The 13,751-nt window shown below is 50.5% G+C and overlaps 1 protein-coding gene across 2 annotated transcripts; it reads left to right on the top strand.

Annotated features, from left to right (window-relative positions):
- Nucleotides 1–9,404, top strand: Nr2f1 (nuclear receptor subfamily 2 group F member 1). 2 transcript variants are annotated; one of them, XM_021627924.2, is made up of 3 exons: nucleotides 1–455; nucleotides 2,930–3,457; nucleotides 8,366–9,404. In XM_021627924.2, the coding sequence occupies exons 1-3, from the start codon at nucleotides 2–4 to the stop codon at nucleotides 8,644–8,646; spliced, it is 1,263 nt and encodes a 420-aa protein (XP_021483599.1). In that variant the 5' UTR covers nucleotide 1; the 3' UTR covers nucleotides 8,647–9,404. The 2 variants fall into 2 exon arrangements, with proteins under 2 accessions (XP_021483599.1, XP_060239591.1); XM_060383608.1 differs by lacking the exon at nucleotides 1–455 and adding an exon at nucleotides 1,008–2,223.
- Nucleotides 9,405–13,751: the final 4,347 nt, after the last annotated feature.

Genomic DNA, 13,751 nt, shown 5'->3' with positions numbered 1-13,751 from the left:
TATGGCAATGGTAGTTAGCAGCTGGCGAGATCCGCAGGACGACGTGGCCGGGGGCAACCCCGGCGGCCCCAACCCCGCAGCGCAGGCGGCCCGCGGCGGCGGCGGCGGCGAGCAGCAGCAGGCGGGCTCCGGCGCGCCGCACACGCCGCAGACCCCGGGCCAGCCCGGAGCTCCCGCCACCCCCGGCGCGGCGGGGGACAAGGGCCAGGGCCCGCCCGGCTCGGGCCAGAGCCAGCAGCACATCGAGTGCGTGGTGTGCGGGGACAAGTCGAGCGGCAAGCACTACGGCCAGTTCACCTGCGAGGGCTGCAAAAGTTTCTTCAAGAGGAGCGTCCGCAGGAACTTAACTTACACATGCCGTGCCAACAGGAACTGTCCCATCGACCAGCACCACCGCAACCAGTGCCAATACTGCCGCCTCAAGAAGTGCCTCAAAGTGGGCATGAGGCGGGAAGGTGAATATTTCTTCTCTGCTCTCTCCCCGCGCTCGCCCGCCCGCCTCCCCGCGCTTTCTTTCTCCCTCGCCCGGTGGCCTCGGCGGCGGGGCTGGGGCTCCCGCGGTCCCGGCCGGCCCGGGCTCCCCCGTCCTCGCTGCTACCTCCCCCGGCGTGCCCCCCCCCCCCCAGCTCGCTGCCGCTGCCTCCCCCTCCCGGCCTGCGCTCCTCTCCCGGCTCCCCACCCCGCCCGCTGCCTGCTCAGGATCGCGTCCCCGGCTCGTGAGCTGTGGTCGCAGAATCCCTCCCTTCCTCCGGTGGATGTGCTCCGTGTGTGTCTCGCTCCCGCTCGTGTGTGAGGGTGCCTGGGGCTGTGCTGGCATGAACTTGGGCAGGGTGCTTATTTCCCGCAGGAAACTGCTTCTGGGCTGCCGCTGCTGCTGCCGCCTCCCACCCCACTCTCCCCTCCGCTTCAGCTTCCCCGTCCCCTTTCTTTATGGTGGGAGAGGCCGGGGCTGGAGGACGCTGAGCCACATTCATTGCTGCCACCCTCCTTTAGGAAGCTTAGCTGGGAAAAGAGGAGCGAGATTTATTGCACTTGTAGGTCTAATTAGGGGGGAAGGGGGCCTTCTGGCCTGTTCACTGATTCCCTCTCCTCCTCAGGGCTCCGGGGCCGCCTCCTCCCGAGCTGTGGCCTTGTTTTCACCCCTATACTTTGAAAGGAAAGTTTGTGGCTGAACCCTGCCTTCATAGTAGTGTCATTTTTAAAGCTTGATACTCGTTTTATTTCTTCATCAAACTCCACCCTCTGCTTAAATACTGCATACAAATTACGATTTACAACGGCATTTACCGATCCTTCTGATTTGGCTGTAATGCACAGACGGCAGCTGGCAGGAACTTCAGCATCATTTAATCTATGTGCTGTATGGGGTTTGGTTTTTTTATTAAACACAACTTTTGATGTTGGATTTAGATATGCTTCGTGTTCATGTGGCATGAGATGGAGCACTTTTCTTACAAATATATTTAGCGGTTTATAGTTAAAGTTTATCTCCTGGCAATCATTAAAGATATCTTATAGTCAAATTAGTAAACCAGTCAATTTTGCAGAATGTAGATTACTTCTTCTTGTAATTGACTTCAAAATTATATTTTATATGCCACAAGAAAAGAAATTGAATTCCTTCAGATCTCAAGGAGAAGGCAAATATGATGACTTCATTTCTAGCTCCAAAGAGATTCTGTAGGCATCTAAGGAAAAAGAAAAAAAAAAAAGAAAGAAAGAAAACAACAACAACTTTGAATTGTGCTCCCATTTAATTGAAAAATAACTGCCAAGTTCAAAACTATAATTAGAAAAAGTGTTCTATCCATTGTGTTTCAAGAACATAGATTGCATGGGAACTCTTGTTGGAATTAGAAACCAAAGAAAAGAGTGCACAGCCTGAAGGAGGACAGCTCTCTGGACATGGACCTTTAATCTGTTTGGGGGGGGTGGGGGGAGTTCAGTAGCCCTAACTTCCCCCAAAGTTGTCTTTGTTTACATGGCAATTTAAAATGCTGGCACTGTCGAAGTAAAACATACACATAAAAAAAAAAAACTTTGGTCAGCTTTAAGAACTCAAAGCATGCTTACGTTTTGCATTCAGATGGTTAATGAATCCAGTGTTTTTGCAGTTGCAAGCTCGTGCATTCACTGGGCAAAAGCTGGCTGCAGGCTGCAGTCGCACGGCGCAGGACAGACATTAATTATATTTCCTACTTTTTTCAATAATGTTTGGCTACTGTAAGTTCAACTTTTCCTTGAAATTTTTCAATTTTCTGTTGCTTTTAATGGTGAGAACTTTGTCTGGGGCAAGCAGGAGGAGGGGAGATGGGGGGAGGAGGTGAGAGAGAGATGCCTGCCTGTGGTCAAAACTTGCAAGTGGTCAGTGAGATCTGTAACTCGTGTTCCTTTTAAAGATGATTCTGTGGCACTTTAGAGATTACGGGAACATTTTATGTAGTGAGGGCTGCTTGTTTGCAAGAGCATTAAGCCTGTGGCTAGCACCACAGCCTTTCTCGGGTTTCACTTTTTTTCTTTCTTTCTTTCTTTTTTCTTTCTTTTTTTTTTTTTTTTAACTTTGATTTGTATCATTCAGGGAGGATGAATGGGGTTTCATTTATCTGTGTGTTGCTTCTCAATAGCTGGGCGGTTGGGTGGTGCTTTCTCGGCCATCCTGAGCTAGGGGCCTTGCAGCCAGGCCTACCTCTTCCCTGGCTGACAGAGCCAGGGGTGCGGACTGTGGCTGGAGACATCGCCAGGGAAGGTAGAGGACCTCGCCCCAGGTGTCCTGGCGGTGTGGTCTGTGAGGGAGAGCCAGCAGAAGATGCTCCCGGAGCGTGGGGCTGCGGGGAAGGGCTGCCTCGCGCTGGGGTGCGGGCTGCGGCGAGGCGAGGTTCGCAAGCGCCCTGGATGCACATTGCCTCTTTCCTCTCTTTCTTTTTGTCAGCGGTTCAGCGAGGAAGAATGCCTCCGACCCAGCCCAATCCAGGCCAGTACGCGCTCACGAACGGGGACCCGCTCAATGGCCACTGCTACCTGTCCGGCTACATCTCGCTGCTGCTGCGCGCGGAGCCCTACCCCACGTCGCGTTACGGCAGCCAGTGCATGCAGCCCAACAACATCATGGGCATCGAGAACATCTGCGAGCTGGCCGCGCGCCTGCTCTTCAGCGCCGTCGAGTGGGCCCGCAACATCCCCTTCTTCCCGGACCTGCAGATCACCGACCAGGTGGCCCTGCTCCGCCTCACCTGGAGCGAGCTGTTCGTGCTCAACGCGGCCCAGTGCTCCATGCCGCTGCACGTGGCGCCGCTGCTGGCCGCCGCGGGCCTGCACGCCTCGCCCATGTCGGCGGACCGCGTCGTGGCCTTCATGGACCACATCCGCATCTTTCAGGAACAGGTGGAGAAGCTCAAGGCGCTGCACGTCGACTCGGCCGAGTACAGCTGCCTCAAAGCCATCGTGCTGTTCACGTCAGGTGAGGACGCGGCCGCGGGAGGGCAGGCCTCTGCGGGCGCCCCCCGCGCCCCACCTCGGGCCTGCCCGGTCCGCCGCCCGCCGGGGGAGGCCGCGGGCCGCGCCGCTGCCATCTTGGGGGCGCAGCGGCGCCGCCGCGGAGGAGGCTCGGGCCAGGCGGGCGGCCTGGCCTCGTGGCCTGGACCCCGCGCGGCCCGACACCGAGGAGGCGGCTACCGGGGAGGGGAGAGGCAGGACACCCCCGCTCGGCTGCCGGCGCGGGTGCGTGTGTGCGTGTGCGTGTGTGTGTGTGTGTGTGTGCGCGCGCGCGCGTGTGCGTGTGTGTGTGTGTGTGTGTGTGTGTGTGTGCGTGCGTGCGTGCATGGGTACCACAGCTCAGTGCTTCTGGGGGAGGAATGATGCAGAAGGAAGAGAACGTGGGAAGGTGGCTTCCTACTCTGTGTGGCACTCTCCTTGGATGAGTTTCCCGACAGAGAGACACACACAGAGGCGGAGAGAGAAGAATACGCAGAAATAAATCATAAATAATCCCGCTTTATTGCTGCTTGATTTTCCCTTATCGGAAACCATTCATGTTTGCAGTTGCTGAGGTTATTGAGGGTCGTAAAAAACGGATTCGATCTAAACAAGAAAGATAAAAAACAAAAGCAATACTGTAAAACCCGCAAGCATGAAAGGATTCCGGGCCGGGAGATAAATTTCATGGCTATGCAAAACACACGAACACTGGAAATTTAAAAGAGTGCCTTTAAAATATCAAATTAAGGGTAGGCGGTGGTAGCACGCCTGTTAACAATCTCTCTTATGATAGATGGTGCAAATTAACTTCCAGGAAAGTGCATTAAGGTTGCCTTTGAAGGGCTCTGGTCTGAGCTCCTGAGAACGCTATCCGCCTCTTATTATTGGGACCTACAAGAGGGAAACACATAAACAGCAGGGCCCTCAGGTAACGGGAAATGCAAACAAAGCCGGGGAGAACTCCGGCTGGGGCGGAGCTGCTTAGATGGGTGCTGCTGGGCCTGCCCACCGTGAGGAGTTTAGCTGCAATTCTACCAGTGTTGTTGGCACCATTGTTTTTAATTCCTCCACCAGGAGAACAAATAAACCATTCCACTAAATCTATCCTAGACCAGGCCCTCAGAGCGCCGAATTAAAGCCATTCCTGAGAAAAGATGACAAAAACCTTTCTCCCAGGGCCTTGTTGAGCAGGAAGCAGTGGGATAATGTATTAAGATTTCTTGACTTCCGTGCTTGAAGAATCATATTTATATTGTATTAAAATGACTCTTAAATTTGCACAGCATTGTAATGTAGCAGATGTAGTATTAATATCGATCTGAACAGCAGATAATTTATTTAGACAAGAGCCGCTCATTTGTATGCAAGGTGGCCAGAGCCTAGGACTTGCCCCCCCCCCCTTACTTTCGGTGCAAATGCAACTCTGCTAGCGAGAGAGGGAGTTATCTTTTGCAAGGGGATAAAGTGCAAAACTTAAAACAAATGGAAGATTTATTGAATGGCTTCCTTGGCGTTTGAATGCATTTTATCTTAATAAGTCTTCTTGATGGAAATGTGTTTTTCAAAAGTGACAAAGAGCCTGGGAAGCAGTGAGCAGGGTCCTTTGACTCTGGCAGGCCCAGGCCTGGCTGGCGCTCTCCTAACCATCTCTTTAGCCAAATCCATCAGGAAGCGAGCCAGTGTGGAGAAGCTAGGGCTTTAAAATCTCACCCAGGGAAGTGTCTTAAAGCACAAGGGTAACTTGAAGCTGGACAGAGGTTTTCTCAGGAAAGGTCTCTCTTCCCTTCTTATGCCCCTAAAGTTTTCTGAATACCTTTGACTTTGCGGATCTTGTGCCGTTTCCCAGATAGAGGCCTAGATTGTACTGGTTGCAGGGAACATTGTTGAATTATGCATGCTTCGATTTTAAACTTCCTATCCTAAAGCATTCCTGTGAAAAGTCCCTTAAAAAAGAAAAAAGTTCTCCGGAGAAGTTTTTTGAACCAAGTCTTCAAGGTGTGAGGGGTGCTGAGAAATGGACAATGACATATTTTGTTGGAAAAAATCACAGGCAGAATACCTGAAAATGGAAATAGAACTGTCAGTGGGAATTCACCCCCCCCTTCCATACAGCACATTTCCACTTTTGACTAAACTTGTTTTGATTGCTAGCCAGAAGGGAATTCATGGGAAAAAGGGAATTCATGGGAAGCCTTCCCTAAGTCATCCAACTTTTAAGCAAACTTTTAATGATGGAAAAGACAGTTTTAGACATATTGTCCAATGTGGCTCGCCCTGGCTAAGTGTTTGAAGCTGGCATGGGGGTCCCCCGTGGTGGTTTTCACATTTGGCCTCCGGATGGCATGTTTAATCCTTAATATTCTGGAGGGCATCCAAAGACTGGGTCATGACCTGAACTTACTTTGAAAAAAATTCTTTAATTCATACACCTAAATATTCCTTCAAATAAATGAGACTGACTCTGAAAAGAGCCATCTAGTTAACATAAATACAATAAATCCATTTTCAGCACAATAATAACTTTGATTTCTAGTTATGGCAGCTGGTTACAGCTATATTTCCTGAACACTAAACTCTTCTGAAAGCACAACATGAAATACATTCTCTGCACTACAAAGGCTAAGCCAGGAGGGCCTGAGCAGTAATGATTATTTATTTACATAATTTCTTTTCCATATACTGTAGAAGAAATATTGAAGGTTCCCACATTGACACTACCATATAAAAAGTGAGACTTGGATTTTTGTATACTCTGTCTCCTTTTCTTATCTGGAGTGTAATTCATGGGGTGCAAATATGTACTAAATTATACCCTTTGCTCACCTCTCTTTGCCACCACAACCCACCAATTGATTCCAACATTCATACTGTCTGTCCGCAGATGGGAGAATCCAGCTGCAGGGGTGAGTGATTACATAGTGTGTTACACTGGGCCAGAACTAGGACTCCTGGTGGATAAAGGCCATGGGGATGGGTGGCTGGTACCTGACGGGCAGACCCAACTCCAAAGTGTGTAGGACACAACTGTACTTGTCTAGGCTCCGCCTTCGTGGAGTAAAGGTGGGAATGAAAGTGACCTTGTACCCTAGGGACCCTCATGTTTTACTGACCTAAGGAGATGTTATGTGATTATTTAAAAGAAAATCTGTTGGAATATCAGTGGATCTTTTTCATATTGCAGCATGAGGGACGGAAAGTGTATGCAAGGCAAGATGCATGTACAGACAAGTATGCTTCATGGCCATTCAGCAAGGCTATGCTAGAAAGCAGACTCAGGGGCAGACCTCAGAGTCCCCTGCCTAAGCACTGAAGCCTCAAGGTGCTCCTGTCATGGTTGTGCTGGTCATAATAATCTCCCTGGCTTCCCAGCTCAGCCCAGTGTGGATGCACTGTGCCAGCTGGATGGAGTAATTAGACATCTGAGAGGAACCCAGTCTGGACCTGAGGTCAAAGGAGACTTGCCTCAGAAGTTCTTGCATTATCACTAGTTTTATTTATATATTTGCTTGAGGCCATACCCTTGTAGATGAAGGTGACAGAGTGCTTTGTTAAGCCTACTTCTTAAACTAGAAGGATACACAGCATGGAAACAGCAGACATAGATTCTGCTTTGAATAATTTGTTGTTTTCTTAGGGTCACACTTCCCCATTATACAGTGTCCTTTTACAGGTGCTGTTATACATAAATTTCTTCCAAGATCTATATATTAGCAAACTCTGCCTTTGATCTCTAGTCAGCCTCCTGACGGGCTAAGGGCTCCTCTGTGATCGTTCTGTTTTTAAAACATGTTTTATTAATATTAAGAAATAACATAGGAAATAAGAGGGAAGCGTCCCTGCCTCTCTGACTCCACATTTTTTCTTTGCTTGGCCCTGGTTAGTGGATATAGGATAATCTGCTGTCTTGAAATATTTTTAGAGGAGCTTGGGTTGGTTTGAAATAAGCACAAAGGTTTTCAGTCGCCATCATTGTATAACGGTGTTTGTCCACTTCTCCCTTGGTCCTGCTATAGGAAACCTATCACCCCCAAATCCCTCCTTAATTCCTTACTCCCCCACTTCTGAGACAGAAGCATCAGCTGCCTCTGACCTAGCCTTGTGTCTCATCATTGAAGACGCTTCCCCCTGAAGCCTGGAGTAACAGAGCCACATTCCTCCTGATTATTATACAGCTTACAGTGATGTGACCAATTTTCAATTACTTGATCCAAGGAACAGATAGGAGTGTCCGCTCTTACTGAGGATTGGTTGCAGAGTTCTTGCTTGCATGCATAGTTGGTCTCAAATCCTACATTGCTATAGCCTGGGCTTGATCTGCCAGCTTGTAATCCTTACCCCCTGCCACGTGAATTCACTACACAGTCTAGGATCTCCTGGAGCTTGGGGTCATTTGGGTTTGAGGGGAGACTCCAAGAATCCTTTAAAGGCTGCTTCCAAGGCTGCGTATTTTTAGAGGTCCCAAGCACCCCAAAATCAGGAGGGAAAGGAGCAACTGCCCTTCTTTTAATGAGCATAACCAAAAGTATGCTCCCCTGCAGGAGAGAACAGGTTGCTATACACAGCAAACATGGATTCACCATCATACTTTAGTTAATCCAAAGGTGACAGAGGAAAAACAAAGGGATGACAAGGTTGTGCCTCTGTGTGCATGTATGTCTCTCCTGTTCCCCTAGGCAGCAAGAGGGCTGGATTTGTTTTTATTTGTGTAGGGGATGGGGAAAGAGAATGGCATAGAAAGGAGTGAAGAGGCATAGAGGAAAGGTCTTTTCTTTTTCTTCCATTTCTTTTTCCTTTTCTCCTCAAAACATCAATGGTTCATATTCCTTTCTGCTCACTCACCTAACAGTGTGTCCCCCTTCCCTGTCTCCCCCTCCCGTGGCTGCTCTGGCAGATGCTTGTGGCCTGTCGGATGCTGCTCACATCGAAAGCCTGCAGGAGAAATCGCAATGTGCACTGGAGGAATACGTGAGAAGCCAGTACCCCAACCAGCCCAGCCGCTTTGGCAAACTGCTGCTGCGATTGCCCTCTCTTCGCACAGTGTCCTCCTCTGTCATCGAGCAGCTCTTCTTCGTCCGCTTGGTAGGTAAAACCCCCATCGAAACTCTCATTCGAGATATGTTGCTGTCTGGGAGCAGTTTCAACTGGCCTTACATGTCCATCCAATGCTCCTAGACCTTGGGTGTTTCCACCTGCCCTTGCCCCTGACCCCTAGAGACTACAAGGACTCACCTTGACCAAGGACTCAAAAGCCTTTGGGGATGCTAGTATGATGGACCAGGCAGGCCAGGCAGAGGGGAGGAAGGCTGGGGGCAAGAGCAGAGCACTCTGCAGGAATGCAACCTGAGCTGCAAACCGGGAGGAAAAGAGACTCATTTAGGATTTGATCTGTAAGTACATTGGAAAGGAAAGGAAAAGGACCTCGTGTCTGGTGAGAGAATGAAAAATAAAATGGAAGAGAGGACCATGAGAAAGTTAATAAAATAGAAGGACTCTAATGGACCTTCCAGGATTTACTGTGGATGGGTGTGGATATATTCTGTACAGAAAACAACTCATATGGAAGTGGACTGAATCCTATGTAGAAACACACACACTGAACATTGTTATTCATTTTGTAAAATACTAGTCTTTATTTTCATTTTTTTGTAAAATTTAAACATCGTATGCGCATAAAGAAAAAAGGAACAAGACTTAGGGGAAAATAACATTTTCCAAATAATTATGAAAAATTGTCCTGTGTCTATGTATCTATATCTGTTTTGTATTTTTTTCTGGTTCCAAACCAGATTTCCTGTGATTCTATACTAATAATTTTTGATATAACCCTTTGCTTCTTATAATGAGTGCGATATATGTTGTCGAGGCTGTTCTTCAAGAATTAAAATTGAAGTGAAAATTTAAACAAAAATAAAAGAATTTAGCAAAACCCACGTGTCTGGTTGCTTGAACTGTATCCTCAGAGCAAGAGATACCCCTGGGTAATTTTTCCTAAGTATTGTTAGGATCTGGGTTGTTGAGGGGCTTTTAAGGTCCAGTGCTAAGTTGACTGCATCTGTTCCTTAGGACAGCCACTGCATCGCTTTTGGAAAGCTGACGCACAGGCCAGGCTGTGTGGGATGGGGTGGGAGGGGAGCCCGGAGCCTCGGTGGCAAACAGAAGTCTTTGTATTTTCACTCTGGGGGCAGCCCTGGGGCAGAGCATGGGGCAGGCTGCATTGCCTTTGGGGTACAATTTTCAGGAGCCTGGGCCCAGTGCTGGCCTCGGGAGCCAGTGTCAGCATACCTGAAGTGGGGGGCAACTTGCTGAGCTCGAGAGGGTTTGCAAAGACTGGCGAGGCAAGGTCTTGAGGGCTGGGGGCGGGAGGGGCATTATTCAAAGGTTTTGAGTCTGAGTGGACTGGACAGCCCCTGGCTATCATCTCCAGGTCTTCTAGGCCTGGCCTCTCTCCCTGCCTCTGGGCAAGAACTGAGACACCTGCGCCATGAATTTTGACTTTGTTCCTCTCATGCATCCCTAGAGATCTTCCCACCTATGGTTGCTTTGCCTTTCTCTCAGGCTCTGGTCTTGTCACAGGGCTTCCCAGTAGGACGTGGAGCTCTGGCGGGTGGCGGTGGGTGGACAGAAGCCCCTCCCCCACACTTGGAAGTTGGACTCAGAAACTAGAAGTAGGAGTCAGGAAGCTGAGCTGGTTTGGTTCTTCCCGGAAGTGCCATATGGGCCCTCGTGGCCCAGGGAGGACAGATTCCTCTCATTGGGGCAGATAGCGGGCTTGCACTGAGGGGCAAGCCCTGTGGCAGCTCTCGGAGTATGAACGTTTTAGGGATCCGAGCTGGAGCTGTGAGAAGACACTGCCAAGGAGGCGCTTCCTTAACACACGAATAACGCCAGATCTTTAAAACGAAAGCCCTCTCTCACTCCTCCTCCCAGACCTGGCCCCAGACAGGCTGCGGTGGGGCAAGAGCTCACTTCCAGGAGTCATCCACACTCCAGGTCCCCAGAAGTCTTCAGCAAGCCCCCACCTGCTTGATATTGTGTGGCGACCTCGGTAGCGCACAGCATCTGTGGGGCGGGAGGAGGGGCCGCTGTGGGTTCCCTAGAGGACTCCCTAATTGCCCAGCTAGGTCGTCAAGCCTGTGAGCCCAAATTCACTTTCCTGCAGTCTCCACCTCCAGGAAGAGGGACAGGGAGAGTCGCGTTTAACCCGGGGGCTTCCTAGGATGTGTTGGGACCCTTCCTCGACCAGCCCGGAGCTGGTTCAAGGGTGGGCTGCGGCTAGGGCGCTGCGCTGAGGGGAGGGAGCCGAGCTGCCCCAGAGTTCACCTGTCTCTCCTGCCTTCTGGAAATGAGATGTAAATATATTCATTACAATGTGATCCCTCTGATGAAAACAGATAAACATTTTTCGTAGTTCAGAAACCTAGTTTTCAATTAATTTCAATATGGAGGTCCAAGCACAAGGTGCCCAGCGTAGAAAAAATGTGGGCCGCGCGGGTCCAAGACGTACAAGGCACTTTCCCTCAGGTTTCCATGGGTGGCGGCGGTGGTTTGACTTTTGCTGACTGCGCTCCGAGGGGGCTCCTGATGGGGAAATCCCAGACACTTTTGTAAGTCTGGGCCCGACCTCCTAACCGAGCGACGCGGTGAAGGAAAGAGCAGGCCTCCGTAGGCGCGCCTCCTGCAAACCCAGAGCGGGCAGGGAAAGAGGAGCCCGCGGGCCTTGGTGCCCACGGGCCGGTTGGGGCTCCTAGGCGGCGGCGTTTGGTTTGTTTGGGTTGTTGTTGTTTGGTCTGCTTTACTTGGCTTTCGGAGAGAAAGTTGTGTATCCTGGGAGATCTAGGTCTTGCTCTCGTTCCTATGATGTACGCGGACACCAGGAGCTCGGGTCTAGGCGCTGCACACCCACTCCAGGCTGCTTGAACCTCCCGACTTTCTATTTTCAGAGTGCAGGGCACAGAAACCACACACACACACACACACACACACACACACACACACACACACACCGCACCCGGAGGAAATGTTGAGGAGCCTACTAACAAGAGGGAAGCGCTCTCCCCTCCCGGGGGAAGCGCCCCAGGCTTCCTTCGTGGGTGCTGTGGAACCAGACCTGCGGCCTCGGGGGTCTCAGGGCCTGGAACAGGCTCCCGCAGTGGCCAGACGGCCTGGACGGCGCGCCCTGTGCTTTCCCAGCTCTGGCCACTGCTGGGGTCCTGGGCCTGAGCGGGAGGCGGGGGCAGCAGGTGGGAGCCTTTTCTGCCTGGGTGGCCGGCCGGAGGCCTTCAGTGGTGAGCCGCTTTCGTGCTAGGCGCCAGGGGGAGCCATCGAAGCGGGGGTGTGTCTCCAGGTCAATCTGGAGGTCCGGCACCAGAGCCTGCCCCCAAAAGTTGGGGAAACGGAGACCAGCCAACTGGGCGTGGGGAAACACGGAACCCCAGAATCAGTGGAGATGGAGGCGGCCTGTGCAAGGCGACCTCTGTCTCGAAAGAACCCACGCCTTGGAAGAATTGGTGCTGTTTTCTGATCTAAACACGTGTGGGGCACCGGAGAGCTCTGGGAACTTTGAAATAGGTTTAAACTACATTAGCTGAAGACATCAGAGAGCTACTTTGGGAAACAGGTTTCTCTGAGAAATCGCTAAGGAAAGCAGGCCAGGCCTTTGCAGCCCGCATGGAGGGCAGAAGGGGAAGCTAGGACCTTTGGCGTACTCTCTTCTTCCTGCACCGGTTCTAACTTGGGACCAGGCTGAGTGAAAGTCCAGAAACAGGGGCCTGGGACTCTCGCCTCCTTACTTGACGCTCTGGCGGGGTTCCGGAGACTTCACCTGCCCGGCTTTGCTGTTAGGAACGCTGCAGAGCTGCAACGCACACGGAAGCTCTTTAGGGCAATTCTTTTTAAGTTATTTTTTAAAATGTTTTCTCCTTTTATCTACATATAGGCAGTCCTTATACTTCCTACGCTGTCTGACTCATATTTGGGGAGCTCCCCGGTTCCTCAGAACAAATCACCTGAAAGCCCTGCAAATAGGAGACCACAGAAGCATGGGGAGAGAGGGAGGGAGGGGACAGAGGCGGGAACTAATAAAACTCTTGTTAAAGGGCCTGTTAAGGATTTGTGGCGTCAGTGGGCTTTTTACTTGGGAAGTCAAAGAGTCGTATTCCTAAATGAGTTAAGACCCATTTACCTCTGTCGTGTTCTATTCATCAAGCCACAAGTTGAGAGTCCCTAACATGAAACTATTTGTTTGCTTACACAACCAGCTGGGTGCAATTTCACGTCTGAGATATCTATCTGAAAGCGCCTCTCATTTATTATCTCTTCTTGTCAGGGAATCCATTTTCCAACTCCCCCTCCCCCTTCGGAGTTTGTTTATTTATAAATTTATTTATCTGTCGTCAGACTTCTTTGCTCGTGAAGACCCTGTCCCCAGGGAGCAGCAGCTAGGGCCTCAGGGTCTGCCGAGACCAAGATCTTGGGCCAGAGAGAAATAGCGGTGTGCTGTGATTGCTGCTGACCCCAGCTGGCCGGAGAGGAAGGGGTGGGGTGGGCAGTGGGTGGCTCAGACCCAAAGTTGCTGGATAGCCTTCCCCCTTGGAAGTTATTCCTGCTAACTCTCCCTGTGGACGCTCCAACCAACCACCTGTGCAAGGGACAGAGGTAGGTGGAGGATAGGGAGTGAAACCTCAAGTCTTTTCTGGAGTCTGGGGCCGGGAGATTTGGATTTGAGAGATGCTTTCACGAAGCCTCACCTGGTGCCCTGTGGCCAATTTCTCCCCCTGGGTCCCAATGGAAGAGAGAATAACCAAGATGTAAATAGTAGTGTGATGGGCTGGGGGAGGGGGCAATGCATTTATTGTGTGTGCGAGGAGAAAAGACTGCACGTGGTTTCAATTTTGAAGCACAAAGAAATAACATGCAATGCAGAAAATGGGTTTATGAATGTAATTGAGAGGAAAGAAAACAATTAACACGGTGGAAGGTTGCACATCAGACCCCACCCCTTGCTTTCACTTCTATCCGAATTGGAGAAATCCGGATCATGTAGAATAGAGTGGATCTAGGCAGTTGGATCCTGCTGACAAGAGAACCCCTGATGGGAATTTCAGTGATAGCTAAATAATGATGTCTATATGTCTTTCGAACTGTTAAGGCCTCTTCTAACCAGCTGAAAGCAAGGGATCAAATCTCCCAAGTCTAGACCATAAAATGCCCCCAATTGTGAAAAAAGAAAAGAGAAGAGGGAGAAGGGTGTGTGTGTGTGTGTGTGTGTGTGCGCGCGC

The sequence above is a fragment of the Meriones unguiculatus genome, chromosome 5, assembly GCF_030254825.1.
Source record: "Meriones unguiculatus strain TT.TT164.6M chromosome 5, Bangor_MerUng_6.1, whole genome shotgun sequence".
In the NCBI taxonomy this organism is placed as follows: domain Eukaryota; kingdom Metazoa; phylum Chordata; class Mammalia; order Rodentia; family Muridae; genus Meriones; species Meriones unguiculatus.
Note: the sequence above shows the minus strand (reverse complement) of the source record. Positions and strands in the feature narration are given on the sequence as shown.